Source organism: Euphorbia lathyris, chromosome 7 (genome assembly GCF_963576675.1).
Source record: "Euphorbia lathyris chromosome 7, ddEupLath1.1, whole genome shotgun sequence".
NCBI classification, from domain to species: domain Eukaryota; kingdom Viridiplantae; phylum Streptophyta; class Magnoliopsida; order Malpighiales; family Euphorbiaceae; genus Euphorbia; species Euphorbia lathyris.
Window position 1 is genome coordinate 29,661,711 of NC_088916.1, and position 20,949 is coordinate 29,682,659.

Here is a 20,949-nt window from a genome sequence, read left to right on the forward strand (position 1 = left end):
CTGACCAGAGGCCGAACAGAAACAGTCAAGGATATCCATAATAATACTCAACTGCTCCTCATTACCTTCTAGAAAGATCAGAACATCATCTGCAAAGAATAAGTGAGTAACCTGGGGGCAGAAGCTATTGATAGCCACTGGGTGGAAACTCCCATTATCAACAGCATCCTGGATCAGATGCGACAACCTCTCCATTGCAATAACGAAAAGGAATGGGCTCATAGGGTCCCCTTGACGGATACCCCGGCCTGGAGAGAATTCCTCCAACATATCCCCATTAATCATAACTTGAAAAACAGGAGAAGAGATGCAAACCTTAATTAACCTTCTCCAATTATCAGGGATCCTCGCTCTCTCCAGACTCTCCATCAGGAAACTCTAGTTAATGCGATCATAGGCTTTCTCCAAGTCTAACTTAAGAGCCACGATGCCTTTCTTCCCCTTCCTGATCTTCATAGTGTGGACCAACTCTTGGGCAATCACCACATTATCCATCATTTGTCTACCAGGCACAAAACTACCCTGATTCTGACAGATGATCCCAGGAAGAATACATCGGATTCTATTAGCCACAATCTTTGTAACAGTCTTATAAAGAACATTACAAAGACTGATAGGCCTCATATGCAAAAAGGAAGAAGGCTTCTCAATTTTAGGAATCAGAACCAGAAGGGTTCTATTCACCAGCTCTATATCCTGAGAACCATTAAAGACGCCTAAGATAAAGTTATAGATACCTTCCTTCACAACCTCCTAGTGCTTATGGTAAAAACCAGCAGACAGACCATCAATCCCAGGGGCTTTAGAAGCCCCAATACTAAAAATGGCTTGGTCAATATCCTTTAGGGAAACAGGGTGGAAGGCATCCCGAATGCTATCCTCTCCAACCATAGGAAAGGAAGCAACAGAGTGAGCCCTCTCCAGATGGACAGGCTCCTCTTTAAACAGATCCTTATAGAACTCCAGGGCCAATCTCCGAATATCCTCGTCCTCATACACCCAATCACCATTAGAGTTCTTAATCGCATCAATTCTATTCCTCTGCCTTCTTATAATGGTAGAGAGATGAAAATACCTGGTATTCCGATCCCCATCTCTGATCCAGGACTTTCTAGACTTTTGAAACCAAAGAAGCTCCTCCTGCCTGAGCACAGCTTCCAGCTCCTTCTGAAGAGTTCTGAGAAGGCCATTCAAAGCGTGATCAAACCTAACCTCCAACCTCCGCTGAATGCCCTCCATTCTATTCAATAATTTCTTCTTCCTCCTAATAATATGCCCAAAGACATTTTTATTCCACCCCAGCACATTATTCCTGAATCCTTCCGCAGCTTGAAGGACATTCGAGTGAGGAGTCCAATTATCATGAACGAATTCCTTAAACTTAGGATGAGATTCCCAAGCCAACTGATAACGGAACGGTCTCTCACCCCTAGGACGATTGCCCCTCATTAGCCTAAACAAAATCGGACAAGTGATCCGAATGACGGAACGGGAGATTAAGAACAGACACCTCAAGGAAAGTAGTCTGAGCTAAAACATTAGCATAAACCTTATCCAAACGAACAAAAGTACTGTTGCGCTTCCAAGTGAACTTATGACCAGAGGCCCCAAGGTCAGAAAGCCCACATAAATCCATACTACTCTTGTTTTGAAGGCACCGATTCACATAATGATGCGAACCCCCTCTCTGGTCACTCATAAACGCAATATCGTTAAAGTCACCAGCCACAGACCAAGGCTCAGAAATGTTGACACTCATAGAGTGGAGAACCTCCCAAAGCCGTTTCCGATTGGCCAAAACAGGATCAGCATACACCAGGGTAATAAGAAAAGGTTTATTGTCACGTCCGGGTCTAAATTTTTAGAATTTATATCTTGATAGTAATATATATTATAATTATTAAGTGTATGATTTTTATTTAGTAATATAGGGAAAGTTTGGAGTTAAATTGATAGTTTTATGTGTAAATTAAAAGTTTAGAATAATTTTTAAAAGATTATATAAGATGAAGGACCAAAATGGATATTTTCCATATTTGAGATATATATCTCAAATGTCATCAGCATCCACCGATTCATGTTCTGCTTCTTTTTCTTTTTCTTTTTTCTTTTTATATTTATCATCAGTTTCTCTGAACCGTTCTTCACCGTTTCTTCGATTTACGGAGATTCGACCGTCCGAATCACTTGAAATTGGAACCATAGCATCCTTATGTATAGATCTAAGTCCGAACCGAAGAGTTTTTGAGTTTCGACAATATTTGGAGCGAAACGTCTTAGACAGAATTTAGCGGTGAATCGATCAAGTGTATTTTGTTCAATTAGTAGCCAAGGTAAGTAACTATCAACTATATTTTGAGTTTTATGTATATAGATATATATAATCAATAAATTTCCAGAAATGGATATTTCAGGGTTTATACGGGTATTTTATAAAATTGGGGTTTTCCACGATTTTGCTTTTTATTGTGAAATTACGGTTCAAATGAAGCTATTGACTATGCTTCTATGTGAATTTCAGATTTTACTTGATTATGTTGATTTAAGGCTTAATTTGGTTGATTTACATATATACTGTACATATATGTTTTTGGTTTCAATATATATTTGATGATTTCTTACGAATTGTTTTTGGATTGAGAAATCTGTTGCGGTTATTGTTGTTATTATTTTGGGTTGAAGTCCAAATATGATTTTTATGATACAAAAGGGCTAATTGAAGCCAAATGATTTTTGGTTATCAAATAGTTTGGAATTTGATTGTGAAAGGATATTTGAGCACGTTATGATTTTATGATTTTATATCCATCGAGAGTTATCCGGATCGGTGGTTTTATATTTGAAGACCATGTTCAGTGAGGGACATGGCATGTGTACACAGTCTGAAAGACCTATTAGGTATGGCAAAGAAGTGTCGGATAAGACCATATGGGATAGGCAATGTTAAGAGATGTCTCGACTATATATGTGGTTATCGATTGATACTTAAGGGGAGAAACTCGAGGATGGATACAATGTTTTAAGTTCATTTGGATAGTTTCTTACTGAGATTTTTGTCTCACGTTTTTAAATGTTTTAATGGTTTTAGGTAAGAAAATACATGATCGAGAGAAGGTTACCGACCGATTAGGCAAGGATCGGAAGTTGTTGCTTATTAGAATTATGGTTAGAACTTTGGTAATGCAATTGTAATATAATGATATTTGGATAAATTGGAGACTTCTAAGTATTGATTATGATCTTTCTATTTCACGTCCGATGCCGATTGAGGTTAGAACTTTGGTAATGCAATTGTAATATAATGATATTTGGATAAATTGGAGACTTCTAAGTATTGATTATGATCTTTCTATTTCACGTCCGATGTCGATTGAGGTCGTTTAGGGTTGGGTGTGACAGTTTGGTATCAGAGCTCTAGGTTAAATTCTTCGGACCTAAGGTTGATAATAATTGAGGAATATCGATATTTGATGATATCTAAGAAATAATCGATAGTAATTGAGGAATATGAATATTTGGTGATAGCTAAAAACATAATTTGAAATTTTTCGAGGATTTAGTGACTAGCGAATGAGGGCTAGACATGAGATTTGATGGTTAGTAACATATTGAGTGTATGAACAATAGTAAATTATTTGATATTTGGTGATATGGGTTATGAGTAAGTCATAACTTTGAGCTAGAGATATAGAGAATTGTCTATATAGGTGCTGCTGAAAAATCAGATTCGTACCCAAATCTTGTGATGCATTTTTAGACCAGATATAGGCCGAATCTGTCATGGAGTCATACATGAAAGTTCTTTATTATTATCTTACGTTTCCAATGGTTTTTGAATCGCCTTAATCGGACTCCGTATGAAAAAGTGATGCTGAAAACGGCATATGTTGGTCATTTTCGCGTTAAACCAGAATTTGGTTTTTGCTTTGATTTTTCTCCTTATTTGAGAGACATTGCTACTGGTTTACATGATAAGTTGGTCTTCTTAGGATTATAGGAGATTGAGGAAATGATAAAGTGATAAATTGAAGATAATAGATATGACATTGAGAAAGATAAAATATGGAGATTTCATTTAATGGGTTTGGAAGTTGATGAGATCTGAAATTTAAATTACTGTTTTATTGGTGAACTTCAGTGAGTTGAGGTTTAGAATTATTGGGAGTTATATAAATGATGTTTAGAGAGATACCGATGTTAGTGATTAATGAGAAGTAAAGTGAGAGAATATATTTGATGTTTGAGGACATAATTAAGATATGAATTTTGAGGACAAATTTTGCTGATCTTAAGCACAGTTTGAGGTAGGAAATTAAGAGATAAATATGATATAAGAGGATATGTGAAGTGTGTGATTATGGTTTAAGTTTATATAAGGATCAAATTGAGTGTTTATAGGTTAAATAAGAAAATCGAATGATATTATAGATTTATTGACTTTTATGAGTGTAAAGATATTATTTGGAGTTTGGAGAAAAAAAAAACATTGATTATCGTAATTTAGGTACTCTATCTTTCTTGGGTATATGGTTTTTTATGGTTTGGAGAAGAGATTGAAGTTTCGAGGATTATAGTCTAAATTTACATAAAGATCAAATTGAGTAGTTATAGATCAAATAAAGAAATTGAATGACATTCTAAAATTTAGGCTTTTCACATTGCGATTTAAGTAAATCGTATTTGTTATCCATATAGTTTGATGAGAAACTTAAATTTATCTGAAGTTATTAATGGGATGTAGGATGATGGGTATAAGAATGATCTATATTGATTTTTCTTATTATAAGGATTTGATTATAGAGATTTTACGAAAATAAATAAGTCAAGGTGATATTCATAGAGGAAATATGTTATCGATATCAGGTTTATATTTGATTGATAATGATGATTTGGAGTTCATATTCATTATGATGGGAGTGAAAAATTATAGATACACATATTGTTATTATGATGAAATAAGATTATATGCTGAAGCAAATCATTATTCGAATTATTTGAAGTTTAAGAAAAATATAATATCATACATATTAGCGGTTCAAAAGTGATATTTTTGAAGTCTGTAGAACTTGGAGATAGGTAAAATATAATTGATACAATCAATTGTGATTTAGATCTATTGAAGTGAGATTTGGTGTGTGTTAGGAAGATATGAAGATAAAGTGTATCATATCATATAAAATTGAATATATGATATTTAAAGTTTTATTGTGGATTTATTGGTGAGGGAATTGACTGGGTTGAAGTTTAGAGTTACTAAGAGTATATTAAGATGTCGATATTGGTAAATGATGAAGTTAATGGAAGGAAACATTAGAATTTGTGGTCTTATGATGATTATGAGGAATCTTGATAATTTGAAATAATTTTGTGATCTTGAAGATTATTTGAGGAAGAAAATTTAGATTAGAGAATGTGAATTTCGAGGACGAAATTTCTTAAGGTGGGGAGAATTGTCACGTCCGGATCTAAATTTTTAGAATTTATATCTTGATAGTAATATATATTATAATTATTAAGTGTATGATTTTTATTTAATAATATAGAGAAAGTTTGGAGTTAAATTGATAGTTTTATGTGTAAATTAAAAGTTTAGAATAATTTTTAAAAGATTATATAAGATGAAGGACTAAAATGGATATTTTCCATATTTGAGATATATATCTCAAATGTCATCAGCATCCACCGATTCATGTTCTGCTTCTTTTTCTTTTTCTTTTTTCTTTTTATATTTATCATCAGTTTCTCTGAACCGTTCTTCACCGTTTCTTCGATTTACGGAGATTCGACCGTCCGAATCACTTGAAATTGGAACCATAGCATCCTTATGTATAGATCTAAGTCCGAACCGAAGAGTTTTTGAGTTTTGACAATATTTGGAGCGAAACGTCTTAGACAGAATTTAGCGGTGAATCGATCAGGTGTATTTTGTTCAATTAGTAGCCAAGGTAAGTAACTATCAACTATATTTTGAGTTTTATGTATATAGATATATATAATCAATAAATTTCCAGAAATGGATATTTCAGGGTTTATACGGGTATTTTATAAAATTGGGGTTTTCCACGATTTTGCTTTTTATTGTGAAATTACGGTTCAAATGAAGCTATTGACTATGCTTCTATGTGAATTTCAGATTTTACTTGATTATGTTGATTTAAGGCTTAATTTGGTTGATTTACATATATACTGTACATATATGTTTTTGGTTTCAATATATATTTGATGATTTCTTACGAATTGTTTTTGGATTGAGAAATCTGTTGCGGTTATTGTTGTTATTATTTTGGGTTGAAGTCCAAATATGATTTTTATGATACAAAAGGGCTAATTGAAGCCAAATGATTTTTGGTTATCAAATAGTTTGGAATTTGATTGTGAAAGGATATTTGAGCACGTTATGATTTTATGATTTTATATCCATCGAGAGTTATCCGGATCGGTGGTTTTATATTTGAAGACCATGTTCAGTGAGGGACATGGCATGTGTACACAGTCTGAAAGACCTATTAGGTATGGCAAAGAAGTGTCGGATAAGACCATATGGGATAGGCAATGTTAAGAGACGTCTCGACTATATATGTGGTTATCGATTGATACTTAAGGGGAGAAACTCGAGGATGGATACAATGTTTTAAGTTCATTTGGATTACGTTTTCGGTTATAATTGATTTTGATATAAGATTTTACGTTTGATTAAATACGAGTTGGTTTGATAAAACACTTATTTGATTACAATGTTTTATAAGGTTTTGAACTCAAGAATGGATACAAGATTATATATTTTTATGGTTTTGGTTTACGACTTTGACTATATTATGAACTTACTTTTTGAGTATATTTTATAAGGTTTGGATTAAATCCCTTTATAAATGTATATATGTAGCTATGTTAAGTAAAGTTGGTTTTTATAACTGATAGTTTCTTACTGAGATTTTTGTCTCACGTTTTTAAATGTTTTAATGGTTTTAGGTAAGAAAATACATGATCGAGAGAAGGTTACCGACCGATTAGGCAAGGATCGGAAGTTGTTGCTTATTGTTAGAATTATGGTTAGAACTTTGGTAATGCAATTGTAATATAATGATATTTGGATAAATTGGAGACTTCTAAGTATTGATTATGATCTTTCTATTTCACGTCCGATGCTGATTGAGGTTAGAACTTTGGTAATGCAATTGTAATATAATGATATTTGGATAAATTGTAGACTTCTAAGTATTGATTATGATCTTTCTATTTCACGTCCGATGTCGATTGAGGTCGTTTAGGGTTGGGTGTGACATTTATTACCAGAAACACTCACTTTGCAATGAATAAACTGCTTATCCATGCTAATAATATTGAAATGAACCCGATCAGGTTTCCAGAAAAGCCAAATCCCACCAGCCCGGCCAGTAGCCTCCGATCTAACACAGTTCCAGCTCCTAAACTTTTTAACCACCTCATCTGCTTTATCTCCACTAATCTTAGTTTCCATTAAAGCAAAACAAGAAGGATTAAACTGTTTAATAAGATCATTAACATGGATAGCCTTGCTAGCCGCACCTCTAACATTCCAACACAACAAATCCATAGAAAGGAGGAAAACTGACCGCACCCACAAACCTAAGATAGGTATTTATTAGGGGCTCCTGAGAGCCTTGCCGAGGTACCCGCAGGCCCTCTCTTATCAGGTAAAAACAAAGAATTATGGCCACTTTTCTGCTTGCCTTTTAGCTTTTTCATACTAGTTTTATTAACTCCCATACTTTTCCCAATCCCCGGATCCCCACCCTGATTAGGAAAACTAACCTCATTCATATTTTTCTTCCTTTGATAAGCTAAAGTCTGGGAACCCACCTGGGATTCGCCTTTGGAGACAAAAAGGGGGTTAACAGTTTCAGTCACCTTAGTTGATGGCTCTATAGGTTCTAATCCTGGCATGCTTTGATCAATCTGTTCGTCAACCTGGCCAGAATCCTGTACTTCCTCAATAGCCAGGGCCCCAAACCTGGAACCTGAATTGATCATTGCCACAGCCCTGGAATCCTCAATAACTTTGGGGTTAGGTTTCTCTTTGATACTAGGCTTATCAGTAGGATTTTGAATGATAGCCTTTATCTTGGGGTTAATATCAGGGGGACGATTCTGAGCAACTGAAGGCCGAGTCCTTCGTCTAGCAGGCCTCTTCGCGACCATCCAGGGGCCAAAATTCCCCCCATCACCTTGGATCCCTTCAGTTCTACCGGTATTACCCTCAGCTTCCATTTCCACCACCCTCTCCCTCTTCGGGCATCCCTCCCTAGTATGTCCATACATACCACAATCATAACAAATGTTATGTAACCCTTCATATTCAATAAGGAACATCTTGTTCTGAACACAGAATTTTGATAACAGGGGTTTTGCAAGATCAACATCAATACAAACCCTAGAAAATTTACCTCTAATCGCTCCAACCGTAGTTTTATCCACATGATGCACCTTCCCAACCAGACCTCCTATTTTATTGAGAAAACTTTCACTATAATACTCAATAGGCAGGCCCAGAAACCTAACCCAAGTCAAAATTCTGCTCACCGAGCAATCATGAGGGTTAAAATTAGGAACCCAAGGCCTCAAAGCCAGAACCTGGTTGGAAATAATATACGGACCTCCATTGATCACAGCATTATAATCTTCCACACGAGTAAATTTAATGACATAGTAGTCATTCTCTAAGTCAGTAATACTAACTTTACCTTTCTTAGCCCACTGTGCTTGTATCCTCTGGGCGAACTAGTTAAAGCTAATTCTCTTCCCAAGCAACGTAACTATTAAAGAGAGCTTCCATTTTTTCCTGAGCTCTCGCTTCTCTGCTGACGAAAGCCTAATCATCGGACAAAGCGGATCATCATGTTCACCATCTTCTTCATCCGAGTCAGAGAACACATCTTCATAATCCCCTTCCATCATAACCTCCTCCATACAAGGCTCCTCCTCCACCACCCCCATAACCGTATCTTTCCACGAAATTTGCCCTAGGCCATTCGTCACCACCCTCGATTTGGGAGAAACAGAGTTTCCCTGAATCTGAACCCCGCACTCATCACCAAACCTGTCCGACATCCCATTTATTTCCTTGATATGTCCCAAGGCAACCTGCACCAATGCCGCCGCCCCATTCTGAACAACCCCCACCCTGCTCGGCACCGTACTGGCAGTGCCAGGAATCGCGCCGGCACCCACCATGGATTGCCCAGCAGAACTGCCGGCATCCCCTGCGCACAGCCCAGCAAAAGCGTCGGCGCTCCCTGCGCAGCCCCTAGCAGCTCCGCCGGCATCCCCTGCGCACAGCCCAGCAAGAGCGTCGACGCTCCCTGCGCATGCCCTATTATCACTGCCGGCAACACTACCGGCACTCAAACAAACCCGCCTCGCCCCTTCCGCAGCAGATCCAGCCTGCCCAGGAGGCGCCTTCCCCCCCGCGTCGGAGATCACCCCTGCCCCAGCCGCCCGCCCGCGCACGCTCCCCTGCCCATCGATCCCCAACGAGCCTACCGCGCCGCCCAACCCTTCCCCCGATCCCCTTGCACCCTCTCGGCCCCGCTCTTCCCTACCCCCATCCTTCCCAACGCCCCAACCCTCCAACCCGCAAACCCTATCACAAGCGCCCTCCTCCTCCCGATCTGCCCAATCCGTAGCCGGCACCACCCCTACTCCTCCACCCGCCTCCCCCCTCTCCCTAGATCTATCCCTAACCCTTTTCACCATAAAACCCTTGTATTTCTGAATGAAGCCTAAAATGCGAGTCGAGGAGGCTGCAATTCCAGAATTAGAAGAGATTCGAAGAGCACCAACCAGCAAGCAAAACCCTAACCACAGTGAAGGCAGGTAAGCAGTGAGAATAGCAAGTCGTGTTTTTTACACTTAAATTAGTTAATTAAGTGAAAAATCATTTATTTTGATAAGTCAAAATATTTAACTTAATAATTTAAATTAAACATTATCAACTGATATTTTTATAAAAGTTACATCATTCAATACGTTCAGTACTTATAATATTCAACACTTAAAATTCAGTATTTATTTTTTCAGCACTCAAACATCCTAGAAGAATAAAGAAAACAACAGTTACTTCCCCTGCATCCTCCTTTTCTCACATCATGAGTGTTACAATGATTACTCGACTTTGGTAATGAATTTTTTTATTAATATATTAATTTGAAATATTCTACAATTTTTCTTTTTGCTTTTTTTTTTTTCGAACAATGCTATTTTATTTAATATAATATTTGGATTTTGATTTTTCTGAAGTTTTTTTGTTCTCATCTCTTAATTATGCATTTTAATTGTATATAACTTGTCGGGTTTGCTTATGTTTTTTATGCGTTCAATTTCACTGTCATATGTTGAAACTTCCAGAATGATTTTTCTCATTCATCTATGAAGTGGAAAAGACAAAGTAATTGCTCCAAATGATAAATGGTTGGATGTTCCCAATAGAAAACATCTCCAGGTGCTTGGATGCTCCAAATTAAAAGTGGCTTCAGATGGTTCTTGGCCGGAGAACAACAACAATGAGATGGGAAAAAGTAGATTCAATTCCTTTTCCGGATAATATCAACGGAACAAACTCATGTGATCAAAACCGATTATTATTGATATTAGTTACAATTTCATTTATAATATTATGATTTCAGATTTCTTGAATGTAGAACCTCAAAACCAGTCAAAAGCAAGAAGTAGCAAAACAATGTAATTGCATAGTTGCTGATGTTGAGAGACTGCTTTACATGGGATTGGCCAACAAAATACAAATGAAGCTACAGAAGTTCAAGGAAGGGGAAAACCTACACTCGGATAATTGAAATGAGAGAGAAATGAATCTTATTGATACTATATTATTAACAATAAAGATGTACAATCTGCTTTTCTATATTACAGCAAAAGCAATACAAGAGAGTAATATTGAATAAAACGTTGTAATAGTTGATTATCTTAGGATTTATATTGGTAGTAACTAGTTGCTAGCCATCTTGCAGATACAGTGAATTCTAAAACTTGGTTCGCATGCATCCGGTCCCAAAGAATTGCCCCATAATAATCCAATACAATAATGTAGAGCATATGTAAACTAATTAAAGGTAAAATCAAAATTTAGGCAAGTATAGAAGCCCAAAATATGAATTTTGATCATCACATGAAAATCTAAATGGCACACATTCATTTCACTTCAATTTTTGTTAAAAGTTTCAATGTTGTACATCACAACCCTACTGTATAAACCACATTAAGTTGAGTTTATAAGTTTTCATTAAAAATAAGAACGCACAGCCACTGAGAATATATCAGGGTAGCTAATCCTACGGGGTAAAACTTGTGAAACAAAAATAAAACAACATTTTGCAAAATTTCCTGGACTTTAGAATATATGCACGCCATTATAATTTGTCCTCTGTCACTTTCCTTGCTATAATTATAAATAACAGCATTACAGAATTCATCCTATAACAATACAAATGTAACGGCTTCACGTTTTCTTCATCAACAAACCTGAGGGTCACCAAACATGAGAAAGAAAAGTTTACCACAATTATTGCTCCACTTGCAGTGAACTTTGAATTCGCTCAATGAATCGATCTTTAGTCAAAGCACCCTCCTATAAAATAATCAAACCATGGATTGGTCACTAAAAGCTCAAATGACAGTAGATGGATAATGATACATAATGCAGAGAGATTTTTCCTAACTGGAACACAGTTTACAATCAAATTATTCATTCCTCAGTGTGATCTTATTAAGTTCGAAGGTATCACTCTGGAGATATATAAGAAAGTGATAGTAATTAACTTACGAAGCGATCAGACGGCTTCCCATCCTTAAATAAGATAAAGGTAGGCAATGCCTCAATTTTGTACTTGTCAGCAATGCTAGGGTACTTCTCGGTGTCAATTTTTACCACCTGGATTGTCTCCTTTAGGATACTACTCACTTCATTCAGAATTGGAGTCATAAGTTGACAAGGACCACACCTGCAAACCACACCGAAATTTTAACATATTTCAATGTGCTCAAGATTTGCCATCTTACAGATCCTTCTTCACACCATACTAGTCTCTTGAACCCAAAATAATCAGTCCTGCCTTACTTCCAGTTTCAAAATATATTTGGAAAGATTTCCTTTTAACACCTACATACAAATTTCTATTGTCATTTTATTCTTTAAAAAAGGGAGTTAATTCCACGCATTAAAACATTAAGGTTTCCAGTTATTTAAAGATAGTTAGGGACAATCTAAGGGAGAATCTCTTTCTTAGAAAATCGAAACTAATAAATGTTAGCAAAATATGTATTTTGGAAAATAAAGTAAAAGGAAATTACCAGGTTGCATAAAAGTCAACCAACACTGGTTTGTCTGCATTTTCCAACAACTCATCCAAGGATGAGAAAGTTTGCTTGGTTGCTGCGACCTGCAATCATTAAGCAAAAAGATACAGTATCATTTATACTATATGAAGATAGAATAAATATTGTTTACATGCAAAACAAAGTTATAAGGTTTTGAGACTGTTCAGTTCAATCCTATCTAGTCGGATTGAGAAATTTATCATTATTGCATTTAAGCAGATGCATTCATACACATAAATACATTGTTAGAGCATTTCTAAAGAAAATCCTAGTTCTAGAAACAATTCCTTTAAAGAAAAATGGTATTAACAAATTTTATCCATCAGAAAAATGAAAAATTATTGCCAGGGAGATACTTTAGAAGATGAATAGATAGTTATACATCTACATTGCATAAAACAACTATCTTTTTTCAGCTATAGAAAAAAAAAAGGAAATTTGCTTCACCCTTTACATCTTCCTAGGAAAAATGTCACTCAAATTTTAAGCCCATGACATGATTGTAATTAAATACAGGAAGAATATGGGCTGGAAGAACAATAAAATTGGCATTCAAATGAAACAGTGCAACAGCTAGCAAAAGATTCACAATTTGAGAGTGAATTTCAATAATTCTTTTAGTGAAGCATAAAGTTTCTAAGGTGCCCTAATTCCCTAGTTGTTGTCTTCTCACCTTCGTCCTTGCTATCTTCCATGAAATGCAATCTTACTTATTCTCATGTTTAGCATGCTATATTTCAAAATGAAACAAGAGAAACGTGAATTTACAGAGAAACATTCGGCAAATGATTATGATCCTAATATTATAAAGTTATACCTGGATGTATATTATTCCAATCTGTTAATACAACAATTTATTCTTATTTCTAATTTTATTTCTTCGAATTTCGTATGTTTCACTATGTGAATTTACAGAACAGTTCCTAGATGTTAACACTGCCAGTTCTGATGTAAATGTCAGTTATGTGCATATGTTCCTCAATCCCAATACCCAGAAATGATTGATGGCTCTAGGTTCTACTAGGTTTCCTGTGGAAGTAAATTCCCTAGTTCAGCCATTTTATGATAATGGTATTTGGCAGTAAGCTTTTAAAGAACCTAGAGATTCATCGGTACAAATTAAAATCTTGAGGATATGCTTATGGAGAAGAAGAGACGAAAGTAGCAACTTCAATTTGAAGAGCTCTGCCAACATCAGTATTACCTAACTACATCATCCATTCAAGACATAGAAGCTTCGAGAAAGCCAATCGAAGAAAACAAAAGGAAAACATAATGTGAGGAATTAAGGGTAAGAACATTACCACAAGCAAATTACGAGACCTAGAAGAAGAAGAAGAAATCCCTCTCATCCCGAATTGGAGCCGATGAAGGTTAGGTGGACATCGAAGAGAAGAGAAGGAAGTTAATTTGGCAGGCAAGTGGGAGTGGCGGTTTGGGTTTGGGTTCAAAGAAGGAAGTATTGATGCAGAAAGGGAAGAAATCGCCATATCTTTCCAGATAAATAATCTTCTGGTAGTACAAGTAGAGCAAGAGAAGAGATGGATAGAAATGGAATCGACAGAAACGGCTCAGAATCAATCGGAAAGATCAAAGAAATTGTGAAATACGACGCGAATGTGTGTGCAAGGAATTTTGTGGTGCTAGGTCGGTGTATTACGAGTCTGTGATACTAAAAGATTGGTTGATTCTGAGCCGCTTGATGCTCACAATTCTAATCTGCTTCGTAGGTCAAATATCTAAAGACAAGTTGGAGTGTATTCCCGTTATTTTGGAGACCTTTTGCACACAATAATCCGGAAAACCGAAAAACCGAAAAACCAAATCGAAACTGAACCGAAAATAAGGTTAACCGAAACCGATGGATTAGTGTACGGTTTTTAATTTTAAAAATAGTAGTTAATGGTTACGGTTACGGTTTTTATGTTCCAAAAACCGCGGTTAACCGAAACCGACCGAATTCAATTAAATATATAAAAAAATATAATATATAGTTTCATCAATTATATTAATAATATTAATCAACTCCACTTCACCAATTATATTATGCAATTCCTCAATTATCAATTTATTATTATGTTATTTTAGTTATACTAACTAAGTTACACAATTTTATATAAAAAAAACTAAGTTACAAATTATCAATGGTAAGCTTTTTATAGCTAATCATTGATCTTTTATTATTTGAAGTTTACTGTTTTGAAATAGAAAATTCTACTTGTGTCTCTACTCTTTTTATTATAACTCACTCTTGAAGTATCAAAAATATCTTTTTTTATTCCAACCCGAGAGACAACTTCCTCATATTAATTGGGGTAAATAATTTCAATAACAATAACCCAAATATATGAATACTAATATATAATTTTAGCAAAGTCTCTTCTAAGTTCCATTAAATTAATCATTGTCATACTTACTAAAAAAATCACTATCATATTCTTTGTATTAACTAATTATATTTATTTGCATTTCTTATCTTCAAATGTCTAAGTATTTAAATTAATGAAAATTTATGAGCTATTTTGAAACATTAAACTTTGATTTGATTAGTAGTGAATGTTACAAACTTTATAATACTTTAGTTAATTTTATTTGGCATTAAACTTTCATTTCAATTCTTTTATTATATTTTTTTATGTTTATTTACTAATGGTTAGAAACCGAAATAAAAGGTTAGCCGACCGAATAATTGGTTAACCGATTAGTGGTTAACCTAATTTAATGGACTAGTGTATGGTTATTATATTTAAAAAACCGATGAAATGGTTAACCGACCGAATTAACCTTAATGGACTGGTTAACCGACCACGTGCACCCCTACTACTTTCTAGTATGGATTTTTTTTTTTAATAATGCATCTGGGGTAGGGATGGCAACGGTAGGGTACCCGCGGGTAGTGGCAATCCCAAACCCTTACCCGTTTATTTTTTAATTACCCGTACCGTCCCATTACCCTAACGGATATATTTTTGCATCTCATACCATTCCCATTTAATTCGCGGGTACCCTTACCCGTTAAAAATTAATAAATAAAATATAAAATATTACAAATTTAACAAATATAAATTTAATAAATCATTTATCTAAAAATTGAACAAATTGAACCTTAATCAATAAGAATAAGTAGCTTAGTGGTATCACTCAATGGTTGAAAAATAAAATGTTAGAGTTTAAAATCTCAAATATTACATCTAAAAAATAATAATCTTTTTGATATATAAAAAAATTATGACGGGTAACGGGTACCGGGTACCCAGGGGGTATTTTCATACCCGTCCCATTACCTTAACGGGTAGTTATTTTGATCCCATACCCTTCCCATACCCTTTTATACAGGGTACGGGTAGTCCCATTAGGGTCGGGTAGTGTCGGGTACCCGCGGGTACACTTCCCGTTGCCATCCCTAATCTGGGGCTGTAATCGAGCCGAGCCGAGCCGAGCTTTGGTCTGTTCAAGCTCGACTCGCTATAAAATTAACGAGCTCGAGCCCGAGCCGAGCCTGAGTCGAGCTTTGGCTTGCTCAACGAGCTTGACCCGAGCTTCGAGCTTGTTTCGAGCCCAAAATCCTCTTTTGGACTTGGTTCATTAAGAAAATTATTTAACCATGAATTGTTTGTGGGTAAATTGTTAATTATATTTGTGAAGTTTGCTCGCAAATAACTCTTTAATTGTATACATAAACAAGCTCTCAAGCAGAGTTCGTGAATAAATAAACAAGATGCTTACAAATAGTTCGTCTATTACTCATTTATTATGTTTGTGAACGAACTCATGTAATAGCAAATGAAATAATATTAAGTTTAGATATTTGTGAACTAACACAAAACTAAAATTTGTTCATAAATGTTCTAATCGAGCCTGCTCGCGAGCTTTCGAGCCGAGCTTTGGCCTGCTCAAGCTTTGCTCATTTACAAACCGAGTCAGTAAATCGTGTTCACAAGCGGCTCGTTTACAAATCGAGCCGAGTTGAGCCGAGCTTTTATCGAGCCGATCACCGAGCCGCTCATGAGCGGCTCTGTTCATTTACAGCCCTAATATGCATCACCAGGTTCTTGTCTATAATAATAGATTGACTCTTTGAACTTTGTAAGTGTTTCACCAGCTCCCTAAACTTGCTTATTTCGTATCACCAACTTCCTAAACTTGTCCATAAAAATTGATTAGCTCCTTGAACTTTGCAAGTGTCTCACTAGCTCTTTAAACTTGCTTATTCCGTAACAACTAAATACAAAAATCATAATACTAACTCGGATTAAGGTGCAAAAATACTCCTAACGTTTTGGGTCAGAAGTATTTTTACTCCTAACATCTAAAATGGTGCAATTTTACCCCTAACATTAGCAAGAGCAAATTTATAAATTTGGTGAATTTTTTAAATTTTTTTGTCCAATTCGTACAAAAGTCACTATATTTTTTTTATTTTTTTTCACATTCCAATATATGTTTGTGATTTGTGACTGATAAAATGACGCATGCGTGATGTGTAGATGACAAGATTCATGACCAAGAAGACAGTTTGATGGATTATTTCTCAAATTAACTCAATTTATCAATGTTTGGGGATTACTCTTGCCTTCCAACACAACATTAGGGGTAAAATTGCACAATTTTAGAAATTATGGGTAAAATTACTCCTGATCCAAAACGTTAGAGGTATTTTTGCACCTTAATCCAAGTTAGTATTATGGTTTTTATATTTAGTTGTTACAGAATAAGCAAGTTTAGGGAGCTGGTGAGACACTTGCAAAGTTCAGAGAGCCAATCTACTATTATGGACAAGTTTAAAGAGTTTGTGATATATTAAGCCTTTTTTTTTTGAGAAAAAGTACAAAAATAAACCTTGTGGTTACACCTGTTTTGGAACAACACCCACGTGATTTAAAAGTTTACAAAATGGTACATTGTGGTTCATTCCGTTAGCAAACACATACCAAATTGACTAACGGTATTAAAAGTCAAAGGAAAAAGAGTTAATTTGGTCATTATATTTATTTATTTTATAAATTAACTTCCATATTATCTAATTATTATAAACAAATTCCAAAATAAAAAATAAAAATCAATTATACATTCTTCATCTCTTTAATTTCTTATTTTTTTCTTTTTTCTTTCTCTTCTTTTTTAATTTTTCTAAACCTCTAAAATAAATTAAACCACCAAACAAACACCTCGTTATTCCATTGTTTTGAAGCATGAAAATGAAGGCTTTTGCTCTAACTTTTATTTATTTATTTCTTCGATTCGTTGATCTAACTTTTGCTCTCTCGATCTTTCCCTTATCAACTGATTACTCAAGAGTTTAACTTTGAAATTCCCTTTTCATTTTTGTATTTTCTTTTTATTTCCCCGAATTTTTCTTGGGTTTTGAGTGCTGTAATCTAGGGGTGCACATGGTCGGTTAACCAGTCCATTAACAAAAACCATTAACCAGTCCATTTAATTCGGTTAACCATATTTCGGTTAATATAAATTTCGGTCGGTTAATCTATATTTCGGTCGGTTAACCATTAGTGACTTTTCGTAGCAAAAATCACTTTACATCTATAATTGTTCACTTTAAAATAATATATAATTATTTAAATATTAAATAAATATATGTAACTTCAAACTTAATTAACAAAATTGCCAAAATAAATAAGTTTTATGTTATTTTGATATTTTTCATTTCAAAATAAAATATAAATATGTCTATTTATAGATTGATAATTAAATTTCTACATATATTTATACTAGTTTTATATGTATTAATACACAATCGGTTTATTTTTCGGTTTCGGTTAACCATCGGTTTTTAAATAAAAAACCGTAAACTAGTCCATCGGTTACGGTTAACCTATTTTTCGGTTTGGTTTCGGTTTCGGAAACCGATTTTTCGGTTTTCCGGTTAGTTTTGTGCAGCCCTACTGTAATCTATTCTGAGATTTGTGGGTGGGGTTTGATTTGTTCGGATTTGATATGGGTGGGTGTTTTCCTTGTTTTGGATCATCAAACAAGGAGGGCAATGGTGTTGGTGCCGTCAAAGAAACGGCTAAGAAGGATTCGGTCAAAGAAGGCTCAGTTCCTCAGTCTCACCATGTTAGTAGAGTTAGCTCAGGTGAAGTTTCTGTTCTTCGGTGAATATGTTTTGATTTTAATTTTGTGGTATTGATCAAGATTGTTGAATCTACACATTAGAATTCTAATAAGCCTAGATTTAACGGTGAATGAGTAAATTCTACATGCTCATTAAGGTGCATGTGAAGCGTACATTAATTTTGACAAACATGACGGTTTAAGAATTCACAACATTTGAGTCTTTAGATATCCAACTTCAAACTATTCAAGTGCTCATAAAACAAATATGTAGGACAATAGCAGAAATGTGCATAAGGAGTTCTCCCGCACAGGATCCCAAATTTAAAGAGTCTAATTTTTTTTATTATACAAATCTAAATAAATTATTGTTTATCAATTACTATGTGAAAAATTCACTAAATTATTATGTGTAAAATTAAGTGAATGTTAACTTATCCAGAAAGTTAACGATCTAAGGCTCTGTGCTTTATCGCTGAAAAAATAAACTGAACTGAATTGAACTGAATGCTACTGAACTGAACTAAATGCTACTAAATATTGAACTGAACTGAACTGAATTTAACTGAATGCTTCTGAACTTAACTGAATGCTACCGGACTTAACAATAATGATGATATTGGACTTTAAAATAATTTTAAGGATAATATTGGACATTAATAAACTTATAATAATAATAATAATAATAATAATAATAATAATAATAATGGTGATGGTTCTAATAATAATAATATCAATAATAAATAAATATATTATTAAAGATAAAACTAAATTGAATATCAAATTCATTCAAAAAAAATTAAATATCAAATAAAATCCCGGCTCGGTAAAAGTCTATGAAATTAAATAAAAATGAATCTAATTTAAATTAAAAATACAAATTACATACAAACACAAATTTACATATAATTTAAAACCTATGAAATTAAATACAAATTTTCATATGAATACAAACTCTTAACTTTTTATTACAATTAAGGGTTAATATGCAAAAATACCCCTAATGTTTTGGGTCAGGAGTAATTTTACCCCCTAACGTCTAAAATGATGCAATTTTATCACTAACATTGATAAATTGGGTAAATTTGAGAAGTAATCAAACTGTCTTCTCGGTCATGAATCTTGTTATCTACACATCACACGTGCATCATTTTATCAGTAACAAATCATAAACATATGTTGGGATGTGAAAAAAAAATTGTCTCTTGTACGAATTGGAAGAAAAAATTCAAAAAAATCACCAAATTTATAAATATTAATCTTCAATTCTATTATTAAATTATAAACTAAATCTTTTTTTAAGAACAAATGGATATGCAATTGATGCAGAATAGAAAACAAAATATATCTGTATTTTATAATAGTATCTGAAATTGACCTAAATTATCAACATTAAAGAGTAAAATTGCTATTGGCTACCAACGTTAGAGGTAAAATTAAACGATATATACTTTAATAGACTACCATTTCTTGACTTTTATCTAATTTATAAATAATGATAAATTATAGATAAATAATAGGGTTAAGGTGCAAAAATACCCCTAACATTTTGTTCCAGGAGCAATTTTACCTCTAACGTCTAAAATTGTGCAATTTTACCTCTAACGTCTAAAATTGTGCAATTTTACCCCTAACGTTGGAAGCCAAGAGCAATTTTACCCACAACGTTGATAAATTGGGTCAATTTGAGAAATAATCCATCAAACTGTCTTTTCAGTCATGAATCTTGTTATCTACACTTCATACGTATGTCATTTTATCAGTAACAAATCACAAACATTCGTTGGGATGTGAAATAATAATAATAATAAAAAAATATACTGTCTTTTTGTACGGATTAGACAAAAAAAATTCAAAAAATCCACCGAATTTATAAATATTAATCTCAAATTCTATTATTAAATTATAAAAAACATGAAATCTTTTTTTAGAACGAATTATTATGCAATTAGTGCAGAATAATGTACAAAAATATCTGTGTTTTATAATAATGTCTGAAATTGACCCAATTTATCAACGTTAGGGGTAAAATTGCATCATTTTAAACGTTAAGAATAAAATTGCTCCTGGCCCAAAACGCTAGGGATATTTTTGCACCTTAACCCTAAATAATAATAATAATAAATAGTGATAAATTATATATAAATAATTATAATTATAATAAATGATGATAAATTACTGAATGCTGAAACTAAGTTGATTTTTTTTTTTTTTTGATAAATTTGCGCACAATGCGCTTACATCAAAGAAGAAAGAAAAATCCCCACCAGACCCGGATGTGATTCAAACCCATGACCTCCCAAGTCATAGGTAAGCTCTCAACCACTAGGCTAAGAGTAATAAAGAACATGGCCTAAGAGTATTAAAAGGATCCATTTTTTTTAATTATTATTATGTAATATCTAATTTAATCATTTTTATTGCGTTAAAAATCAAGTTAAAAGTACTTTGATGTTTAATTTTGTTGAAACATTATTATTATATGAAAGTATTAATTTTTTAATGAAT

The 20,949-nt window shown here is 34.0% G+C and overlaps 1 protein-coding gene across 1 annotated transcript; it reads right to left on the reverse strand.

Annotated features, from left to right (window-relative positions):
- Positions 1–11,162: 11,162 nt before the first annotated feature.
- LOC136201249 (thioredoxin Y2, chloroplastic) lies at positions 11,163–14,050 on the reverse strand. The gene is made up of 4 exons (XM_065991876.1): positions 13,674–14,050; positions 12,343–12,431; positions 11,816–11,993; positions 11,163–11,620 (listed from the first exon to the last, which is right to left on the reverse strand). Exons 1-4 carry the CDS (start codon positions 13,857–13,859, stop codon positions 11,555–11,557), a joined length of 519 nt encoding a protein of 172 aa, XP_065847948.1. The 5' UTR covers positions 13,860–14,050; the 3' UTR covers positions 11,163–11,554.
- Between the last annotated feature and the right edge of the window lie 6,899 nt (positions 14,051–20,949).